The sequence below is a fragment of the Procambarus clarkii genome, chromosome 13 (genome assembly GCF_040958095.1).
Source record: "Procambarus clarkii isolate CNS0578487 chromosome 13, FALCON_Pclarkii_2.0, whole genome shotgun sequence".
Lineage (NCBI taxonomy): Eukaryota > Metazoa > Arthropoda > Malacostraca > Decapoda > Cambaridae > Procambarus > Procambarus clarkii.
In genome coordinates, this window is record NC_091162.1 from 22,209,413 (window position 1) to 22,232,922 (window position 23,510).

The following is a 23,510-nucleotide window of genomic DNA, read 5'->3' on the forward strand; positions in this document are numbered from 1 at the left end:
CGGCCGTGATGGTCAAGCGGATTAAGGCGCCCTGTAGTTACCAGTTGCGTTGCTTCTGGGAGTATGGGTTCGAGTCACTTCTGGGGTGTGAGTTTTCATTCGCATATAGTCCTGGGGACCATTCAGGCTTGTTCGCATTTGTGTTCCTCACGTGTGCCCCAAAGAATGAGGTGATTTGGTGAAATGCTATGCCCAAGATTACCATCCGAGTTGCCGTCGGGGAAGTGGCTCAAATAGCCTCGGCTATCACTTCCTTTTGACGGCCGTGATGGTCAAGCGGATTAAGGCGCCCTGTAGTTACCAGTTGCGTTGCTTCTGGGAGTATGGGTTCGAGTCACTTCTGGGGTGTGAGTTTTCATTCGCATATAGTCCTGGGGACCATTCAGGCTTGTTCGCATATATATATATATATATATATATATATATATATATATATATATATATATATATATATGTGTGTGTGTGTGTGTGTGTGTGTGTGTGTGTGTGTGTGTGTGTGTGTGTGTGTGTATGTGTGTGTGTGTGTGTGTGTGTGTGTGTGTGTGTGTTCACAGGATATGTGGAAACTGGTCAAATTTGCATTTCACCTATGTAAATGCACATTAATGACACTATGTGAAAGACACATCGAACACTTTATGTAGGGCAGACGTAAATCTGTGTATGTATGTATTTATGGATATAGGTTAGATTAGCATTTTTAAAGCACTACAATCGTCTTTTGTCGTTGATTGTTCAATAAATCTCTGAACTATATGTTTAACAGATCTCTCACCCTGTCCATGGAGGACAGAAGAAAATGTACATATGCTGGTTAGCATTGTAAATGTGTGGCCACGTCTGTGGTAGAAAATAATAATAAAAAAACTGTTTAGTATGCATACAGATAAGATAAAAGGTAGTCGATCATTACTACACAAAACTTGCACTTACATCCACCACCCGCCACACAACACTTACCTCCACCACCCGCCACACAACACTTACCTCCACCACCCGCCACACAACACTTACATCCACCACCCGACACACGACACTTACCTCCACCACCCGCCACACAACACTTACCTCCACCACCCGACACACAACACTTACCTCCACCACCCGCCACACAACACTTACCTCCACCACCCGCCACACAACACTTACCTCCATCACCCGCCACACAACACTTGCACTTCCGTCCTTTACAGCCAGTCTTATACACGCTCTCACCCGCCGAACACAACGTCTTGCAGGACCCTCCACGCTTCTTGCACTTGCTCTTGGTTTTGCAATCTGTTGATGAAGGACAGTTTTACAACATACAATATCATGTGTGTATAAAGGTAGGCCTCGACGAGTCAGGTAATGGAGCCACCTTCCCCGTAGTCACCTCGGGAGACCCGACACTACTCTCAGTGGTCCTGGTGCCTCTTGCACTTGCTCTTGCTTTTTCAACCTGTTGATCAAAGACAGTTTTACAACATACAATAATATTTGTGTATACAGCTAGACTTCAACGACGTAGATAATATCGTCACCTTCCATTATTTTTGGAAACCAAAATATTACTTACAGCGTTTTAATATATTATAAAATATTACTTTATTGTATAGATAAGATTATGTTTTTACCTTTTATTTTGATAGCTTTAATGTTTACATTTTTTTAGTATCTGTGAGCTACACGATTTGGGTAAAGGCAAAAATCACACAACAGGAATTTAATATTTATGCTGAATTATTTCACCTGACCTTACCTGCAGCAGAGAGATACTCTCAGCTGACCTAGACCAGAGAGAGATACTCTCAGCTGACCTGACTTAGGCCAGAGAGAGAGAACCTTAGTTGTTCTGACCCGGAGCAGTGAGAGAGACCCTCAGTTGACCTGAGTGCCATCAATGATCATTAGTGTACAACAATAAATCTACGACAGTGAGAGACGGTCAGTTGACCTGACCTATGTCACACTTACCGTCTGCTTGCCGGCCCCAGGTAAGATGGCCACAGGTTAATTTATACTATATTATTAGGAGGCAGAAAGCCAGTTTTCAATTTATTTAGTTTTTAAGTTCCTGCAGGAAGGATAAAGCAGCCTAGTCTATGATTCAATATAGCGGGCGTCAGGCCCGTTGATTAGAGAATTCTCCCAAGATTTGTGGAAGGCGACGACGCTGGACTCCCCGGATGTGGAGGAATAAGAGGACTGGTTACATGAAAGTTAGATTTAGCCAACGGAGTAGTGACCTAAAGTCAGACCTAAAGTGATCAAAGAAGGGGCCCCGTTTGCTGCTTCACAGGCGGGCGGGTAAGCCCTCTGTCTCTTATCTTCGTGGAGGGACGAATTTTACACGTGCACCTAGGCTGACAAGAGAAACGGCGATGTATTTATCTCGGTGACGAAAGAAATGGCCACTATTCTGCTGCCTTATGGTGATTCTGTAACCACCGGACGATATAACGGGTGTATAGTGCAGTAAACAACTGCTATTCTGTGGATAGAATCAGTGATGTGCCTTTACAACATCAGCAGGTAATCAGCTAGTAACAGTGAACGGTGCAACGTGACAGTGAGTCTAGAGAACCAATGTAAGGGCCGTTGCAAGCCATGGTCATCCAATAATTCATTATTTAGAGTGATGAGCAGTGATGAGCAGTGATACCCTGAATCAGCGGGAAAAGGGTCGGTCAGGGTCACACCTCTCAGTGGATCCAATTGTAGAAATTTTACAACACAGGAAGCAGTTCCCCGGTAGCCTTATCGCCAGGGAGTGCCGGGATAGTCTGCAGTTCTCCACTCTATTACCCGGCCACCTTGAGCAGCACAGTGTGGACAAGATATGGGTGAAGCACGAAGACGAATACCCCGCAAAACACCAGGACCGGAGAAGCAACGAACATGCAGGCAACAGAGTAGTCTACCCTGGATAACTCTGGGGGTAGCGAGGTGCAGCGACAAAGCGCCAATTGTAAACCTGGTAGAATAAATCTTGCCCTCCTCTTGTAGTAGGCTGTGCCGAGAAACGAGAATTTATTTGACATGACTATCTACGGCCACAAGTAACATTTTAAAGTAGTTTTCTGGAAAATGATAATTCTGTGTCAGTGCTAATGTTCATGGGTGTCACCAACATGACTACAATAGTCTGAGTGTCACCAACATGACTACAATAGTCTGGGTGTCACCAACATGACTACAATAGTCTGGGTGTCACCAACATGACTACAATAGTCTGGGTGCCACCAACATGACTACAATAGTCTGGGTGTCACCAACATGACTACAATAGTCTGGGTGTCACCAACATGACTACAATAGTCTGGGTGTCACCAACATAACAACAACAGTGTGGGGTGTCAGCAATATAAGAACAACAGTGTGGGGTGTCAGCAATATAAGAACAACAGTGTGGGGTGTCAGCAATATAAGAACAACAGTCTGGGGTGTCAGCAACACAACAACAATAGTCTGGAGTGTCACCAATATAACAACAACAGTCTGGGTGTCAGCAATATAACAACAACAGTCTGGGTGTCAGCAACACAAGAATAGTCTGTGTGTCAGCAACATAACAACAATAGTCTGGGTGTCAGCAACATAACAACAATAGTCTGGGTGTCAGCAACACAACAACAATAGTCTGGGTGTCAGCAACACAACAACAATAGTCTGGGTGTCAGCAACACAACAACAATAGTCTGGGTGTCAGCAACACAACAACAATAGTCTGGGTGTCAGCAACACAACAACAATAGTCTGGGTGTCAGCAACACAACAACAACAGTCTGGGTGTCAGCAACACAACAACAATAGTCTGGGTGTCAGCAACACAACAACAATAGTCTGGGTGTCAGCAACACAACAACAATAGTCTGGGTGTCAGCAACACAACAACAATAGTCTGGGTGTCAGCAACACAACAACAACAGTCTGGGTGTCAGCAACACAACAACAATAGTCTGGGTGTCAGCAACACAACAACAACAGTCTGGGTGTCAGCAACACAACAACAATAGTCTGGGTGTCAGCAACACAACAACAATAGTCTGGGTGTCAGCAACACAACAACAATAGTCTGGGTGTCAGCAACACAACAACAACAGTCTGGGTGTCAGCAACACAACAGCAATAGTCTGGGTGTCAGCAACACAACAGCAATAGTCTGGGTGTCAGCAACACAACAACAATAGTCTGGGTGTCAGCAACACAACAACAACAGTCTGGGTGTCAGCAACACAACAGCAATAGTCTGGGTGTCAGCAACACAACAGCAATAGTCTGGGTGTCAGCAACACAACAACAACAGTCTGGGTGTCAGCAACACAACAGCAATAGTCTGGGTGTCAGCAACACAACAACAATAGTCTGGGTGTCAGCAACACAACAGCAATAGTCTGGGTGTCAGCAACACAACAACAACAGTCTGGGTGTCAGCAACATAACAACAATAGTCTGGTCGTATGTGAGAAATTCTGACTCCAAAATAATGATATAAATCTAATGTATAATTCGAAGGACAACCTTTAATAAAAGGAAACAAATTAGGGGAACCAGTGCCTATGGATATCTTAGATGAGTATAAATGAAATCTATTAATATATAATAAATGAACTGTAGTTACTATTACTTGTAAAGCCAAATCTCTCCACAGAATTTGGGATTTTAATAAGTAAATAGAATTTAAAGTATTTCAGTTAATAAACTAATGAAATACTAATATGCATTAATTCAAATATTCACATATATAAATGATATGCAAGAATATGATATTCAGAACTAATATTACAATCTATCTACGAAAACTACAAAGACAGCTTAGCTGTAGGCAGAAATAGTAGTAATCATTCGTGAACTCATATAATCGTCGCCTGAAACGTGTTTCATCAGGCTACTCTAGGAACACGTGAGCGTCGAGGAAGTTATCGTCTCGCTTGCGTTTGTACTCCAGCTGAAAGACGATTCACATAAAATCTATTGGAGAATATATTATTCCTCAAGTATTCATAGAAATTAATGTGAATAGCTAAGGGGAAGGAAACTTACGGGTTTGGTATAGAGGGCGCGCATCATACCGACTTACTGTCTTATCTAAAATATTTAATGTAGTTACAAAAACCTAGACAAGAACAAACTAATGTGCAGGACGCGGTTTCTGTGACGTAATGAAGCTGTTGCGTCTTGTTGGGGTCTGTAAGTGCACGGATGGCTCTCTATGAAGACGATTGTGTAGTCAGCTTCCAGATACTCTCCTTAAATATGGCGTCGCTTGCCAATGTCTCTCCTCCCTCTCCCCGGGGTAGCTCGCGCATATGCAGTCGTGCTACGACGCGATGAATATTTTCTATGCAGAACCCATGTGAGGGCCGTTGCAAGCCATGGTCATCCAATAATTCATTATTTAGAGTGATGAACAGTGTGATACCCTGAATAGTGGGAAAAGGGTCGGTCAGGGTCACACTTCTCAGTGGATCCAATTGTAGAAATTTTACAACAACACAGGAAGCAGTTCCCCGGTAGCCTTATCGCCAGGGAGTGCCGGGATAGTCTGCAGTTCTCCACTCTATTACCCGGCCACCTTGAGCAGCACAGTGTGGACAAGATATGGGTGAAGCACGAAGACGAATACCCCGCAAAACACCAGGACCGGAGAAGCAACGAGCATGCAGCCAACAGAGTAGTCTACCCTGGATAACTCTGGGCGTAGCGAGGTGCAGCGACAGAGCGCCAATTGTAAACCTGGTAGAATAAATCTGGCCCTCCTCTTGTAGTAGGCTGTGCCGAGAAACGAGAATTTATTTGACATGACTATCTACGGCCACAAGTAACATTTTAAAGTAGTTTTCTGGAAAATGATAATTCTGTGTCAGTGCTAATGTTCATGGGTGTCACCAACATGACTACAATAGTCTGGGTGTCACCTACATGACTACAATAGTCTGGGTGTCACCAACATGACTACAATAGTCTGGGTGTCACCAACATGACTACAATAGTCTGGGTGTCAACAACACAACAACAATAGTCTGGGTGTCAGCAACACAACAACAATAGTCTGGGTGTCAGCAACACAACAACAACAGTCTGGGTGTCAGCAACACAACAACAATAGTCTGGGTGTCAGCAACACAACAACAATAGTCTGGGTGTCAGCAACACAACAACAATAGTCTGGGTGTCAGCAACACAACAACAACAGTCTGGGTGTCAGCAACACAACAGCAATAGTCTGGGTGTCAGCAACACAACAGCAATAGTCTGGGTGTCAGCAACACAACAACAATAGTCTGGGTGTCAGCAACACAACAACAACAGTCTGGGTGTCAGCAACACAACAGCAATAGTCTGGGTGTCAGCAACACAACAGCAATAGTCTGGGTGTCAGCAACACAACAACAACAGTCTGGGTGTCAGCAACACAACAGCAATAGTCTGGGTGTCAGCAACACAACAACAATAGTCTGGGTGTCAGCAACACAACAGCAATAGTCTGGGTGTCAGCAACACAACAACAACAGTCTGGGTGTCAGCAACATAACAACAATAGTCTGGTCGTATGTGAGAAATTCTGACTCCAAAATAATGATATAAATCTAATGTATAATTCGAAGGACAACCTTTAATAAAAGGAAACAAATTAGGGGAACCAGTGCCTATGGATATCTTAGATGAGTATAAATGAAATCTATTAATATATAATAAATGAACTGTAGTTACTATTACTTGTAAAGCCAAATCTCTCCACAGAATTTGGGATTTTAATAAGTAAATAGAATTTAAAGTATTTCAGTTAATAAACTAATGAAATACTAATATGCATTAATTCAAATATTCACATATATAAATGATATGCAAGAATATGATATTCAGAACTAATATTACAATCTATCTACGAAAACTACAAAGACAGCTTAGCTGTAGGCAGAAATAGTAGTAATCATTCGTGAACTCATATAATCGTCGCCTGAAACGTGTTTCATCAGGCTACTCTAGGAACACGTGAGCGTCGAGGAAGTTATCGTCTCGCTTGCGTTTGTACTCCAGCTGAAAGACGATTCACATATAAAATCTATTGGAGAATATATTATTCCTCAAGTATTCATAGAAATTAATGTGAATAGCTAAGGGGAAGGAAACTTACGGGTTTGGTATAGAGGGCGCGCATCATACCGACTTACTGTCTTATCTAAAATATTTAATGTAGTTACAAAAACCTAGACAAGAACAAACTAATGTGCAGGACGCGGTTTCTGTGACGTAATGAAGCTGTTGCGTCTTGTTGGGGTCTGTAAGTGCACGGATGGCTCTCTATGAAGACGATTGTGTAGTCAGCTTCCAGATACTCTCCTTAAATATGGCGTCGCTTGCCAATGTCTCTCCTCCCTCTCCCCGGGGTAGCTCGCGCATATGCAGTCGTGCTACGACGCGATGAATATTTTCTATGCAGAACCCATGTGAGGGCCGTTGCAAGCCATGGTCATCCAATAATTCATTATTTAGAGTGATGAACAGTGTGATACCCTGAATAGTGGGAAAAGGGTCGGTCAGGGTCACACTTCTCAGTGGATCCAATTGTAGAAATTTTACAACAACACAGGAAGCAGTTCCCCGGTAGCCTTATCGCCAGGGAGTGCCGGGATAGTCTGCAGTTCTCCACTCTATTACCCGGCCACCTTGAGCAGCACAGTGTGGACAAGATATGGGTGAAGCACGAAGACGAATACCCCGCAAAACACCAGGACCGGAGAAGCAACGAGCATGCAGCCAACAGAGTAGTCTACCCTGGATAACTCTGGGCGTAGCGAGGTGCAGCGACAGAGCGCCAATTGTAAACCTGGTAGAATAAATCTGGCCCTCCTCTTGTAGTAGGCTGTGCCGAGAAACGAGAATTTATTTGACATGACTATCTACGGCCACAAGTAACATTTTAAAGTAGTTTTCTGGAAAATGATAATTCTGTGTCAGTGCTAATGTTCATGGGTGTCACCAACATGACTACAATAGTCTGGGTGTCACCTACATGACTACAATAGTCTGGGTGTCACCAACATGACTACAATAGTCTGGGTGTCACCAACATGACTACAATAGTCTGGGTGTCAACAACACAACAACAATAGTCTGGGTGTCAGCAACACAACAACAATAGTCTGGGTGTCAGCAACACAACAACAATAGTCTGGGTGTCAGCAACACAACAACAACAGTCTGGGTGTCAGCAACACAACAACAACAGTCTGGGTGTCAGCAACACAACAACAATAGTCTGGGTGTCAGCAACACAACAACAATAGTCTGGGTGTCAGCAAAACAACAACAATAGTCTGGGTGTCAGCAACACAACAACAATAGTCTGGGTGTCAACAACACAACAACAATAGTCTGGGTGTCAGCAATATAAGAACAACAGTGTGGGGTGTCAGCAACACAAGAATAGTCTGTGTGTCAGCAACATAACAACAATAGTCTGGGTGTCAGCAACACAACAACAATAGTCTGGGTGTCAGCAACACAACAACAATAGTCTGGGTGTCAGCAACATAACAACAATAGTCTGGGTGTCAACAACACAACAACAATAGTCTGGGTGTCAGCAACACAACACCAATAGTCTGGGTGTCAGCAACACAACACCAATAGTCTGGGTGTCAGCAACACAACAACAATAGTCTGGGTGTCAGCAACATAACAACAACAGTCTGGGTGTCAGCAACACAACAACAATAGTCTGGGTGTCAGCAACACAACACCAATAGTCTGGGTGTCAGCAACACAACAACAACAGTCTGGGTGTCAGCAACACAACAACAATAGTCTGGGTGTCAGCAACACAACACCAATAGTCTGGGTGTCAGCAACATAACAACAACAGTCTGGGCGTGTGTGAGAAATTCTGACTCCAAAATAATGATATAAATCTAATGTATAATTCGAAGGACAACCTTTAATAAAAGGAAACAAATTGGGGGAACCAGTGCCTATGGATATCTTAGATGAGTATAAATAAAATCTATTAATATATAATAAATGAACTGTAGTTACTATTACTTGTAAAGCCAAATCTCTCCACAGAATTTGGGATTTTAATAAGTAAATAGAATTTAAAGTATTTCAGTTAATAAAATAATGAAATACTAATATGCATTAATTCAAATATTCACATATATAAATGATATGCAAGAATATGATATTCAGAACTAATATTACAATCTATCTACGAAAACTACAAAGACAGCTTAGCTGTAGGCAGAAATAGTAGTAATCATTCGTGAACTCATATAATCGTCGCCTGAAACGTGTTTCATCAGGCTACTCTGGGAACACGTGAGCGTCGAGGAAGTTATCGTCTCGCTTGCGTTTGTACTCCAGCTGAAAGACGATTCACATATAAAATCTATTGGCGAATATATTATTCCTCAAGTATTCATAGAAATTAATGTGAATAGCTAAGGGGAAGGAAACTTACGGGTTTGGTATAGAGGGCGCGCATCATACCGACTTACTGTCTTATCTAAAATATTTAATGTAGTTACAAAAACCTAGACAAGAACAAACTAATGTGCAGGACACGGTGTCTGTGACGTAATGAAGCTGTTGCGTCTTGTTGGGGTCTGTAAGTGCACGGATGGCTCTCTATGAAGACGATTGTGTAGTCAGCTTCCAGATACTCTCCTTAAATATGGCGTCGCTTGCCAATGTCTCTCCTCCCTCTCCCAGGGGTAGCTCGCGCATATGCAGTCGTGCTACGACGCGTTGAATATTTTCTATGCTTTATTTAATTTCCCGTGTTGATGGAAATAAGATGTATCAGAAACTATAGAGAATTAATTGGTCTAATTTGACAATATTTAAATAATCGACGTTTCGGTCCGTCCTGGACCAATCTCAATCGACTTGAGAATGGCCCAGGACGGACCGAAACGTCGTCGTCCTTTCACTTTCTAATTTGTGGTCTGGTCAACATTTAAATTTTCGTTTCTTAATAATTAGATATACACTATGAGATAGAAGAGTGTTGGATAGAAATTTTAGTCATCTGTGAATGTGCTGGAGTAACAATTCGTAATTTTGTGAATTATTACCACCTAATAAACAATATTGTTAACTCGAAAATAAACATATTATCAACTTGAATTCACTTAGTATATTCGTGCAATAGGGTTATTAAATAATAATTCACATTAAAGAATGTGAAATAGGGAGAACTTAATACAATTCTCGTGAATGTAAATATTTTCCCTTTCATCATGTGTGCTGATGCAACACCTGACTTGAATTTCTGGGAAATAAGACGACATTACGCCTTATTAAGTTAAACTCAATATTACTAAGCGATCTGTTAGTAAATATTATTGACCAGTATAAGAATAGTTTCTTAAGGTACTTCTTTTGTTAGTATAAGTTTTTTCTACAAAATTTCCAACAGGGTGTCAGCAACACAACAATAATAGTCTGGGTGTCAGCAACACAACAACAATAGTCTGGGTGTCAGCAACACAACAACAATAGTCTGGGTGTCAGCAACACAACAACAACAGTCTGGGTGTCAGCAACACAACAACAATAGTCTGGGTGTCAGCAACACAACAACAATAGTCTGGGTGTCAGCAACACAACAACAATAGTCTGGGTGTCAGCAACACAACAACAACAGTCTGGGTGTCAGCAACACAACAACAATAGTCTGGGTGTCAGCAACACAACAACAACAGTCTGGGTGTCAGCAACACAACAACAATAGTCTGGGTGTCAGCAACACAACAACAATAGTCTGGGTGTCAGCAATGTAAGACAAAGCAGACAACACTCACCTTGTTTGCAACATTTACAAGTTTTACAGGAGCTGCTGGTGTAAGTTTTGTACACAGATGAACACTTCTTATCTGGACTGACACACCGGCCGCCGTACCTCTTGCACGCCATCACAGTCTTCTTGCACCGGTCGTCCAGTGCCTGTCCTTCCCCGGAGCCTCCACCTTTGTCGCCGCTGTCCTTCTTACTCTTCCTGGAGGCTCCAGTCTTGTGGCCTCTGTCCTTCTTACTCTTCCTGGAGGCTCCAGTCTTGTGGCCTCTGTCCTTCTTACTCTTCCTGGAGGCTCCAGTCTTGTGGCCCTTGTCCTTCTTACTCTTCCTGGAGGCTCCAGTCTTGTGGGCCTTGTCCTTCTTACTCTTCCTGGAGGCTCCAGTCTTGTGGCCCTTGTCCTTCTTACTCTTCCTGGAGGCTCCAGTCTTGTGGCCTCTGTACTTCTTACTCTTCCTGGAGGCTCCAGTCTTGTGGCCTCTGTCCTTCTTACTCTTCCTGGAGGCTCCAGTCTTGTGGCCTCTGTCCTTCTTACTCTTCCTGGAGGCTCCAGTCTTGTGGCCTCTGTCCTTCTTACTCTTCCTGGAGGCTCCAGTCTTGTGGCCTCTGTCCTTCTTACTCTTCCTGGAGGCTCCAGTCTTGTGGCCCTTGTCCTTCTTACTCTTCCTGGAGGCTCCAGTCTTGTGGGCCTTGTCCTTCTTACTCTTCCTGGAGGCTCCAGTCTTGTGGCCCTTGTCCTTCTTACTCTTCCTGGAGGCTCCAGTCTTGTGGCCTCTGTCCTTCTTACTCTTCCTGGAGGCTCCAGTCTTGTGGCCTCTGTCCTTCTTACTCTTCCTGGAGGCTCCAGTCTTGTGGCCTCTGTCCTTCTTACTCTTCCTGGAGGCTCCAGTCTTGTGGCCTCTGCCCTTCTTACTCTTCCTGGAGGCTCCAGTCTTGTGGCCTCTGTCCTTCTTACTCTTCCTGGAGGCTCCAGTCTTGTGGCCTCTGCCCTTCTTACTCTTCCTGGAGGCTCCAGTCTTGTGGCCCCTGTCCTTCTTACTCTTCCTGGAGGCTCCAGTCTTGTGGCCTCTGCCCTTCTTACTCTTCCTGGAGGCTCCAGTCTTGTGGCCTCTGCCCTTCTTACTCTTCCTGGAGGCTCCAGTCTTGTGGCCTCTGTCCTTCTTACTCTTCCTGGAGGCTCCAGTCTTATGGCCTCTGTCCTTCTTACTCTTCCTGGAGGCTCCAGTCTTATGGCCTCTGTCTTTCTTACTCTTCCTGGAGGCTCCAGTCTTATGGCCTCTGTCCTTCTTACTCTTCCTGGAGGCTCCAGTCTTGTGGCCTCTGTCCTTCTTACTCTTCCTGGAGGCTCCAGTCTTATGGCCTCTGTCCTTCTTACTCTTCCTGGAGGCTCCAGTCTTGTGGCCTCTGTCCTTCTTACTCTTACTGGAGGCTCCAGTCTTGTGGCCTCTGTCCTTCTTACTCTTCCTGGAGGCTCCAGTCTTGTGGCCTCTGTCCTTCTTACTCTTCCTGGAGGCTCCAGTCTTATGGCCTCTGTCCTTCTTACTCTTCCTGGAGGCTCCAGTCTTATGGCCTCTGTCCTTCTTACTCTTCCTGGAGGCTCCAGTCTTATGGCCTCTGTCCTTCTTACTCTTCCTGGAGGCTCCAGTCTTGTGGCCTCTGTCCTTCTTACTGTTCCTGGAGGCTCCAGTCTTGTGGCCTCTGTCCTTCTTACTCTTCCTGGAGGCTCCAGTCTTATGGCCTCTGTCCTTCTTACTCTTCCTGGAGGCTCCAGTCTTGTGGCCTCTGTCCTTCTTACTGTTCCTGGAGGCTCCAGTCTTGTGGCCTCTGTCCTTCTTACTCTTCCTGGAGGCTCCAGTCTTGTGGCCTCTGACCTTCTTACTCTTCCTCATATTTGTATTACTCATATTTTTCTTCTTATTCACTGTATTTTTTGTATTATCCCTATTTATCTTATTTACGTTAAATCTATTTTTCTTCGCATTTATCTTGCTCTCCCTCGAGTATGTTTTTGTTTTCTTCCTCGAGGATGAACTTATTCTCTCAAGTTTTTGTTTCTGATTTTTATTTTTCTTGACTTTTCTCCTCTTTGGTTCGACTGTATTTTTGTTCTTCCTGTGTTTATTGTTGTTCTTTCCTCTGTGGTTCTTATTTCCTCCTCCGCCTCTCTTGCTCGTCATCACTTCTATATAATCTTTTATCTTTTTCTCTCGGTCGGGTTTGCCAATTTCTTCGTCATCTTTCCTCTTTCTTTGCGCTTTATCTATCTCCTTTCCTTTGTGGCTTGTGTTGGCTGTTATTGTCTTGTTTCTTGTGTTATTGTCTATTCTATTTCTTCTTTCCCTTTTTCTTTCACCTTTCCGGTTGTCTTTTCCGTTTGGACTCTTCTCTTTTCCTTGTGGTTTCCGTGTTCTCTTGCTGCCAGGCCCAGTTTGTCCATTGTTCTTGTCACTGTCTTTATTAAGGTCATTCTTACCCATTCCCGTAAGCGTCTTTTTGCCTCTTCCTCTTCGTTGTTTTGTCTTTGTCTTGTTGTCATTTGTCGTCATCTCTGGCGTGTTCTCCTCGTTCTTGTCACCTCTATGACGACTCTTGTTGTTGTGTTCGTCTCTTATCTCTTTCCTCCTCGTGTTCTTATTTCTCTGTTTACTCTTTATTGCGGCCTTGTCTTCTCTCTTGTTTCTCTTCTTATCACCACTTTTATTCTTTAATATTTTCTGGCTGCCATCGTCGCTTGCGGGTCCATTCTTACTCTCTCTGGTTATCCTTCCTGTTCTTGGAGGCTCAAGCGACCCCATACCTGTTATAAAAACATATATATATATTAGGAGGTATTTACTGTGCATATGTTCCTCTTACCTTATGTAAATCTCTCTAAACACATCTACTGTTTTTATGTTAAGGTCTAACAATAGTTAGTGCTCTATACAAGTGAGTACAGTTGTTGGAGTTGTTATAACTACCCAGGAGTGCTGCAATTAATTAATGCCGTTTACAATACAGCTGCAAATTGTTTCATTCAAAATGGGGTAATTCTGACAAGCCATAAATTTCTTTTTCCGTCGAGGTCACTAGAGATGGTCTTCCTCGGGCAAATTTATGTCAATGTTTGTAAAGAGGAAAAACAGGTATATTAGGCTATCAGTAAATTAACATAATACAATATTATGCATAAAAAATAATCCGATGTGTAATACTTTTATCATAGAATTTTAAAGAATTACATTAGCAGACAAATAATTAATACTGTACGTCAGAACACCAGTAAAAACGTAAATATAGAATAATTAAGAATAAAATTAACTATTGGCAAGCTAGTGGTCAACCCGCCACACGTGACGTCACCAGGCGCCGTCAGCCAGTCTTCCATCAACCTCCCAGATGGACGGACGGACGCTCCAACTCAACCTCTTGTTTCCCACCAGCATCTACGACCTCTGAAGACTTTCGTATGTCGTTCCGATGTGTTGTTGTAGTTGGTGGCTTACTATGAGCTTACGTTCACAGAACACCTTGGCTTCCCCAATATTAATCTCGTATACACAAGCGAGAGAAATCGTGAATCAACCTGGCCGCACTTCCTGTCTAATTACCAACAAAGTATCGGCACCAGCCGTCATGTTAGTAGCACTCAGCCTCGGTATTGAGGCTGAAGGTAGAAGTTTACATCGCGGAAAATATTGTCGAGACGTGCCTCAAATTGCTCAACGACTCCACTCCAGTTGCCAGTTAAGTAATGACTTGTCTTTATGCATGTAGTAGATGGATCAATTGGTTGGTGTGTAAATACACAAGCTTACTTGCAAGCTAGTTATGAAGCATACCAAGAAACAAACTAGGCCAGACACCTTCAACTCTTTGTCTAGATTACTTGAAATCAATGTCACCCTCTTTCATAATAAATCTTGATTTAAAAACCCATCATCTGTGGAAATACTCTGTGAATAACTTTGCTTAAATTTAATAAATTTACATGTGGGGACGTCATAAAGGAACAATAGTCCCCGGATATCGCCTGTAGCCTTGTTACTCTACAAAGAACAGTGTTCCTTAGGGCAATTACCTGGATAGAGTAAGATACTTTAAATATGAGATTTAAAGTAAGATTACCTCCAGAACGATAGACCACTGTAAATTCTTCGCGCTAATAGTTCTTGAAGCGAATGAACTTGTTCACACAGCCGTGCTCAATTGATGGGTCTCATGTTGTACCATAGATGAGTATGAATTATATGTAGTAAGTCTCCCCACAGGATAAAGCAGTGGTATTAAAATATGAACAGCCATTTATTCTCATGCAGAGGTAATATCACAGATTTCCCACAGAACATATCTTGACTATCTGGAGCCGACAGGGCTCAACATTTGGCTGTACTTTCGAAGTATAGAAAGTATATACATACCGGGGCTCACATTAAGGCTGTTGTTACAATGTTTGATCAGAGCAGACTCGATCACGTTTCGTTCAACAAAATCCTTACTTTTAACAATACATTTTGCCCATGTGAAGTCGACAGAATGATTACATAAACTGGAATGTAAATACAATGCACTGGAGTGCTGGGCTGTACGAATAGGATATGAATGCTGTTTTAAACGCGAGGAAAGAGATTTACCTGTCTGGCCGATGTAAACACATGCACACTCATTACAAGGGATGGAATACACACAACCTGCTACCGACGAGGGCGAGTTCTTAATTATGGACTTAACTGTATTATCATTTTTGAACACTAGATTATTTCATGTTCGGTGACAGCAGTTCGGTGACAATTGCGCACTCTCAAAAGTAACATGTCCCCTTGGCCTTCCTCCTACCTCTGTAATAGATGATGGGAAATGTCTTTGGGTATGTTATGTATTGGCCGTGCAGGCTTAACTCATGGACATTAAACAGATCACCGCTCTGCACATTATGGTCCAAACTGCGTTGTCCCAATTAGTCTACTTAGTCGTTTGCCTCCTTGTGGAATGTCCCGATTTTCATGACGATCGTATGTCCCTCGACAAATTCATTGGCGAGTCTCATACCTTTCATATCGCCCGCATTGTGTTTTTGTTCTCATATTGGCATCCCAAGTGAGAAATAACGCCTTTTGAATATCCAGCGACACTGATGGCGCTACATAGTCTCCCGGCTTGGTGCTTTTTGATAATTACTGAGGTAGATAATAAGAGGTACACTTAGATAAATAATTATATTTAGTGAGGTAGATAATAGGGGTATAATTACTGAGATAGATAACAGGGGTATAATTACTGAGGTAGAAAATTGGGTATAATTACTGAGGTAGATAATGGGGGTATAATTACTGAGGTAAACAACAGGGGTATACTTACTGAGGCAGCAGCGGGCACCGTTGGGGCAATCATTGTAGTCAGTGTGGGAGGTGAGACAGTCGGCTGGACCCCGCACACACACTCCCCCACCCATGCCGCACCTCTCACCCGCACCTTCTGTCTGGAGCACCTGTGGGAGGTGAGACAGTTAGCTGGACCCCACACACACTCACCCACCTGTGCTGCTCCTCTCGCCCGCACCTCCAGTCTGGAGCTGCTGTGGGAGGCGAGGCAATCAGCCGGACCCTCCGCATATACACTCCACCGGAGTAGTGCATGTGATCCTATAGAACGGTCGTTTTCGGTCTGGCGACAGTCAGTCTACAGGGTCATTTTTTATCTTTTTTTTGCTGGCGGTCTACACCAAAATATGTGCCGTTTTTATTTGGGTATAATTTGTTTAATTTTTTCGGGGGTGGTAGATGCCAAAAATCTATGGTGACGTTGATTTGGCGACGACAGCCCTATAGAGAGCATAATTTTTTTACGGAGCTATTTTTGGCGGCAGTTACTGAAAAACTGTGGGGATTTTTTTTTATTTTGGCGACTGCCAGTCTGGAATAGGTAATCCTGCTTGAAGCCGCATGACCTGGGGGAAAATCGTGGCAGTCAGTGGGTTTGTCTGAAGAACCTGTAAATGGGCAAGGGCAGACACTGGGCTGGGATAGGAAAACACAAATGACTGGTTTCGGCCTTCATTCGGTTTGGTCACTATCGTCTGCAGGTTTCTTCGAGTCCTCTCTGCTGGTAGATCTTGATTGCACAATACTTAGAGGTTTCCTTGATTTACACCGACTGCTGGTATTGGCAGTCACTGGCTAGCTCTACCAGGAGGTAATCCCAGGAGGCAGTGAGACTTGTATTCGGAGACAGTACTGTTTCGTGGGGCTCGTGGGAGCCACCACTCATCAATCCAAAAAGACTCCACCGAATTTAGGTCTTTTACTGATCTCTGACAATATTTGGGTCTAAAATAATCTGTCTCTTTTCGGTCTTATATGGTCTTTGAAATTATTTGGTCTAAAACGGTCTCTGTCATATTTGGGTCTAAAATAATTTGTCAAATTTCTGTAAATTTCGGTCTTCAAATGGCCTGTGTCATATTTTTGGTCATAAATGGACTCTGAAGAAAATCGGTCTTCAAATGGTCTCTGAATAATTTTCGGCGTTTAAACTGGTCTCTGTTGATTTTTGGTCTTTACAGGTGAAACAGCCATAAATGGATATACAAACTAAAAGTCATGGTTAAGCTGTCTATTTTCCTTAACAAAACTTCTATGAACATATTCTCTAAAATGGTCCTTTTTTTCCCAAATTTCGGTCATAAACTTGTAAATAAACTTCTATGATTACATGAACTCTGAAATATTTTCATAAAACTGATATCTGAAAAATTTTGAATTTCTCCTATAAGAACTCTTAACAAACTTCTACGATCTCGGAAATTATTTTCCCTATAAGAAACCTTTATTTCCAAATCGGTCTCTTTCGCCTCGAATTTTCCCCATAAGAAACCTTTAACTCCAAATCGGCCCCTTTTCTAAAAAACCAAAAGGAGCCCATACGGCTTTGCGGTGTGGGGCCTAACTCAAAATATTCATTAACCGTGGGGACCCATGTGAACTCTCACTCTGGTTACTTACAGAGGAAACCAGACTGAGGCAGCACAACAAACTGTGATACAGTGTCACAAGTGTCCAGTGCTAACACAGTGTACACACACCAGTGCCCCGACGCAGTACCTAAGGGAGTACACAGTACCACAGTAGGGAGTACCTAAGCAATAGGAAGCAGAGAGTTACGGTGAGGGGTGAGACCTTCGATTGGCGTGAAGTCACCAGTGGAGTCCCACAGGGCTCTGTACTCGGTCCTATCTTGTTTCTGATATATGTAAATGATGTCCCGGAGGGTATCGATTCATTTCTCTCAATGTTTGCGGACGATGCCAAAATTATGAGAAAGATTAAGACAGAAGAGGACTGTTTGAGGCTTCAAGAAGACCTAGACAAGTTGAAGGAATGGTCGAACAAATGGTTGTTACAGTTTAACCCAACCAATTGTAATGTAATGAAGATAGGTGTAGGGAGCAGGAGGCTAGATACAAGGTATCATCTGGGAGAGAAAATTCTTCAGGAGTCAGAGAGAGAAAAAGACTTGGGGGGTTGATATCATGCCAGACCTGTCTCCTGCAGCACATATCAAGAGGATAACATCAGCGGCATATGCCAGGCTGGCCAACATACGAACGGCATTCAGAAACTTGTGTAAAGAATCATTCAGAACTATGAATACCACATATGTCAGGCCAATCCTGGAGTATGCAGCCCCAGCATGGAATCCATATCTAGTCAAGAATAAGACTAAACTGGAAAAGGTTCAAAGGTTTGCCACCAGACTAGTTCCCGAGCTGAGAGGTATGAGCTACGAGGAGAGACTACGGGAATTAAACCTCACTTCGCTGGAAGACAGAAGAGTTAGGTGGGACATGATCACCACATTCAAGATTCTGAAGGGAATTGATAGGGTAGATAAAGACAGGCTATTTAACACAAGGGGCACACGCACAAGGGGGACACAAGTGGAAACTGAGTGCCCAAATGGGCCACAGAGATATTAGAAAGATCTTTTTTAGTGTCAGAGTGGTTGACAAATGGAATGCATTAGGAAGTGATGTGGTGGAGGCTGACTCCATACACAGTTTCAAGTGTAGATATGATAGAGCCCAATAGGTTCAGGAATCTGTACACCTGTTGATTGACGGTTGAGAGGCGGGACCAAAGAGCCAGAGCTCAACCCCTGCAAATACAACTAGGTGAGTACAGTACGTCCAAAAAAACATACAGTGCCAACGCTCGGTGTTATCATAGTGTACACACATCAGTACCCCACACAGTGTGCATAGACCCTTACAGTCCTAGTGGTCCGATGTAGTGAGCAACGATAGACCCCTTCAAGCGATGCCCGGCTCCCAGGTGGATCCGGCCCATCACATCTCCTGGTCTCCCAACACAGACCCAGAGCCCATTGCTGGGCCTGGCCATCTCGACGCACCCAGGTAGGTTCTCGGACACCAACGCAATGGTGCCAGACGCAGCCCCCCTTCCCCAACACCCGGTGACCCGGGCGTCTAGCAGAGACCTCAACTTACAACGATCGACGTCAACCCCTGACCCAAGAATTGACGTCGTGATCCACCCAGGCTCCCCAGTCTTGCTCCAACCAGCCTCCCCAGTCTCGGAAGCCAGCATACCAGCCGCTCAAGGGGCAGGTTTACAAGCTGCCTTAGACGACAGAACCTTAGGATCTCTGGACCTCAATGATGGGGTGTTGGGGGTACTCCTATTCACCCACGGCCTCTCAGATGACTTCTCGGTGCAGCCAGCAGACGCCTTGCAAGCCCTCATCAAGGAGCTCACACGGTGACCGACCTCAGCCCTGCCGCTAACTCCCTCCCAGGAGTCTGGAAGGAGGCTAGAGTCTGGCTGAGAGCAGGAGAAAAGGCCTTAGGGGTTTCACCCCTTGCAACCCTAGGGACCTGCAGAGCGAAACAGCTATGACAAAAAAAAAATACGGAGCATGTTCACCTCGGAGCAGGCATACGAGGCAATTGTCCTCACAACCGTGGATCTCAAGGTGGTAGAACGCCTGAAGCCTATCCTCTCCACAATGACTACCTGAAAACCCATCTCAGGCACATCCAGCGTGCGGCCCACTACGACACGGTTCCAGGCTATCTAACCCTGCAACCGTCAGTACCCTTTTTCTCAATGGACATGCCCCTTCCCCCTTTAGTCGGGGCAAATGATGTTGCCCTGAGAATCTCAGGATGAATCCCTCAGAGTGAATCTGAGGATAAAACTCAGATTCCCGATGCCCTGGAATCCTACATGGACGCGTTCTACGAAAGCCATGCACGAGAGTCATTAACCCACCCTTCTCACTCTACTACTCAAGGCCTCACTAGCCAGGGAGTACACTCATGGAGATCGTGCAGTGCCTCCTAGAAGAAGAAACCCCCGAGGAACGGGTCAGAGCAATTCTTTGGGAGGCCCACAGGCGATATGCGCCCCTAACCCTACACAGTTCTTGAGCAAACTGCTCATCCGAACAAGCAAAAAAACGGAGCCCTATGCGACATTTCAAAAAGTCCCGACGTCCGACACCTGTACGGCTCTCCGGGAGTCAGTCTTTGCCTTGATCGCTCCCGGGGGACACAGAACAGGGTACAGAACAGGGTACAGAACAATCTCCAGCCTGGGACCCCTCGACTGACGATGCAGAGGATATAATAAACCATGTAGCAACCCAAAACCCTCGTTCCCCCTAACCAGCCAAAGGAGGACCAGGTAAGTCCCGTCCCGCAGGGTCAAAGACAACAATGCAGACGTGCCTCCGCACAGCCCCAGGGACCCAGAAACCAGAGCCCCTAGCCCCTTAGACCCAGGAGGAGCCGGACTGACAGACGCGTGAGCCTCCCTCAAATCCCATGCGGACAAGGTGAGAGCCGCAGAGACAACCGCAGCCAGGAGAGACCTTGGACACCCAACAGACCAGAACGTCCACGCTCCCCCAGCTGCCAACGTAGATCCCCTTCTTTTTCTTCCCCCACCTCAGACAGGTATACCCGTAGGACCCGGCAGCCCCGGACCGCCCCTACTACCCGGCCAGTCCGGGAATCAGGAACCCCCGCCAGCAGCCCCGGACTGCTCCCACTACTCGGGCCGGTCCGAGAGACAGGAATCCCTGCCAGCGCAATCAGCTGTAGTAGTGCCACAGCCACCAGAATCGATCCAGTGGCCGTCAATGTGATGGGCGAGGTTGGACAGATGGCGTGCGCACCAGGCGACAACCAGAAAGGAGGAGAGGAGGCGAGCACACCTGGTGAAGAGCACAGTCGTCACTGAGGTCCCGCTCACTCAGGCGGAGCGAGAACTCCTGAGCAGGGGCCTCACTTTTGTCATGGGTCTCCCCCCCCCCCAATGCCACAAGCGGCAGTAGATAGTGGCGCAGGCCCTAGAGGATCTGGAGGCCCTGATCAACAGGACGTGGAGCACCCTCCGGGCCCCTGAACAGCCTCATGACCAACGTATCCAGCTCAATCCCCAGAAACCCTCACTTTCGTCACACTATCTGATCCCAGGGCCGGCTAGATGGGAGGACCTTTTTCGCCTCAACGGTCTCCACCGGTAAATCTTGCAGGCGACGAAAACACTTGGGGAGCAAATGGACGTCCGCCCCAATGCAACCTGCAACTGGCACTACGGGCGATACTGCGTGACCTGGAAGAAAGGAGTGACGTCATGGTAAAACCAGCCAATAAAGATGGAACTGTGGTTCTGTGGGACAAACGGAACTATGAAACGGAAATGGCTAGGCACCTCTCTGACGCCGCGACCTACCAGCCAGTGATGGACAGACGAGTCGTCCTGGACAACGCCCGGAAATGGAGCAGATCCCTGGTCCTTGATTATTTCAGAAAAGGGGGACACTGAGGAATCTACCGACCGACGGCTAGGGATTTCTACCTGGCATTCCACTCATAGCTTCCGCACATCTACCTGCTACCCAAAATCCACAAAGGCATCGACCTGGTCACTGGTTCCTGGCTAGGTCGCCCCGTTCTCAGTGGATGCCAGGCAATGACGCACCCGATTGACTGGGCAATGCACGGCCCTACTCAACCCACTCCTATGCCTTTTGGATGAGGGACTAATGGACACAACAGACTTCCTTAACAAGATTGAGGACGTCAACAACACAATGGGACCGGTACCTCGCCAGGCTACACTCTTCTCTCTGGACATCGTCTCACTGTACCCCAACATCCCCCAGAGGGAAACGGCTTCACTCATTGCGGATTTCTTCGTTGCCAATGAGCACAGAATTCGACAAGACCTCAGGGACGTGGGAGACCGACGGCCCCCCACAAGGGCTTTCCTGGTAGAGGCAATCCTTTATGTGATGAGGGACACAATTCTCACCTTTAACGATGCTGCATACAAACAAATCAAGGGGACAGCGATAAGGGCATCCAGCAGTGTCGCCATAACAGAAATCTTCGTGCACCATGTGTTTGAAATACAACAGGTGAGTCATCCTAACAACTCCCCAGTTTATTTCAGATATATAGATGACGTTATCGGCGTGATGCTGGGCCCACCTGAGGCTTTGGACACCTTCCACGCGTAGGCAAACACGATCCATTCCAACCTATGGTTCACAATCGAGAGACATGAGGAGGAAATCAAGTTTCTCGACACAACAGTCTCCATCGACCCAGCGAGTAGGCTACTAGGCTACTCAGCACCTGAGCCTACTACAAGCCAACAAACCTCCACACGTCCCTCAGGTATGATTCATGCCACCTGGCGCCCCTTAAGAATTCTCTCCCCTTCTCTCTAGGCCTCCGCCTTAAGAGAATCAACAGCGATGATGCAGTGCTGTAAACTCAGCTGCAAGACCTCTGGGACATTTTCTGGTCCAGAGGATACCCGAGGAGATCTTCCAACGCACGGAAAACAGCCTGAGCGAATGCCCGAGAGAACAGCTCCTATAACCAACGCGAGGAGAGCCCCAGAACAGAAGAATCCTCCCAGCGACCTGCTTCACTGGCCTGGTAGGACCACTCGGGACAACACTCCAAACCCTCTGGTCCTGGCTACGGGATACCTACGGTGATCACCCTTCAAGGCAACGTTTCCTGCAGGACCCACCTATGATGTACTGGAAGAGAAACAAGCCCCTCAAGGATCGCTTAGTCTCGACGGCACTCCGGCGAATCCCCCTAGACCCGTTGTGAGCGGCTCCCTGTGAGACCATTGGATGCAGCCCTGATGGGGGAAATGAGGTTGAGTCAGGCCCCACACTGCAAAGCCTGCATGGATTTATCACTTACAGGCGTCTTTCCCTGCGTGTCTGCAATGTGTAATCTCGTATTGTACTTACCTTACCCTTGCTAAGTTTTGTAGATCCCTATCGTGTACAATGAAGATATATATTTCCCTACAGTGCTGAAATGTTTTTTCCTTGAACATTTTGTTATGATCTCAGCCTACAGGAGAAACGAGTCTCCCCCTTGAGAGTTATTCAACAAGCCTGACCTAACTAGAAAGTATAGGAAATATAGAGGCGATAACACAGATGTAAAACAGTTTGTTGGATTCAATGAACAATTTAAGATTGTGGGCAGTGAATAAGAAAACAAATAAATGACTGGTTAGGAAATGTGGATAATTTGCGAGAGGCGTGAGGCTCGCTTCTGGAGGGCTTTGACCTCACTTGAGGCCAGACATCGCAGGGAGAAAGCCGCGCTCCGTTTGAGCTCCTGTCAGAAAGGATCCCCTAGTGATATATCTCCAAGAGAAGAGAAGTGTGCAGACGTGCCAGCTGTGGA

At 45.3% G+C, this 23,510-nt stretch overlaps 2 protein-coding genes across 2 annotated transcripts; one reads left to right on the forward strand and one right to left on the reverse strand.

Annotated features, from left to right (window-relative positions):
- Positions 1 to 570: 570 nt before the first annotated feature.
- Positions 571 to 13,575, reverse strand: LOC123757084 (cylicin-2-like). Its single transcript, XM_069324024.1, has 3 exons — positions 12,576 to 13,575; positions 1,150 to 1,278; positions 571 to 587 (listed from the first exon to the last, which is right to left on the reverse strand). The coding sequence occupies exons 1-3, from the start codon at positions 13,573 to 13,575 to the stop codon at positions 571 to 573; spliced, it is 1,146 nt and encodes a 381-aa protein (XP_069180125.1).
- An 8,254-nt stretch (positions 13,576 to 21,829) lies between these two features.
- On the forward strand, positions 21,830 to 22,306 carry LOC138364404 (uncharacterized). The gene has a single exon (XM_069324025.1). It carries the CDS (start codon positions 21,830 to 21,832, stop codon positions 22,304 to 22,306), a length of 477 nt encoding a protein of 158 aa, XP_069180126.1.
- Positions 22,307 to 23,510: the final 1,204 nt, after the last annotated feature.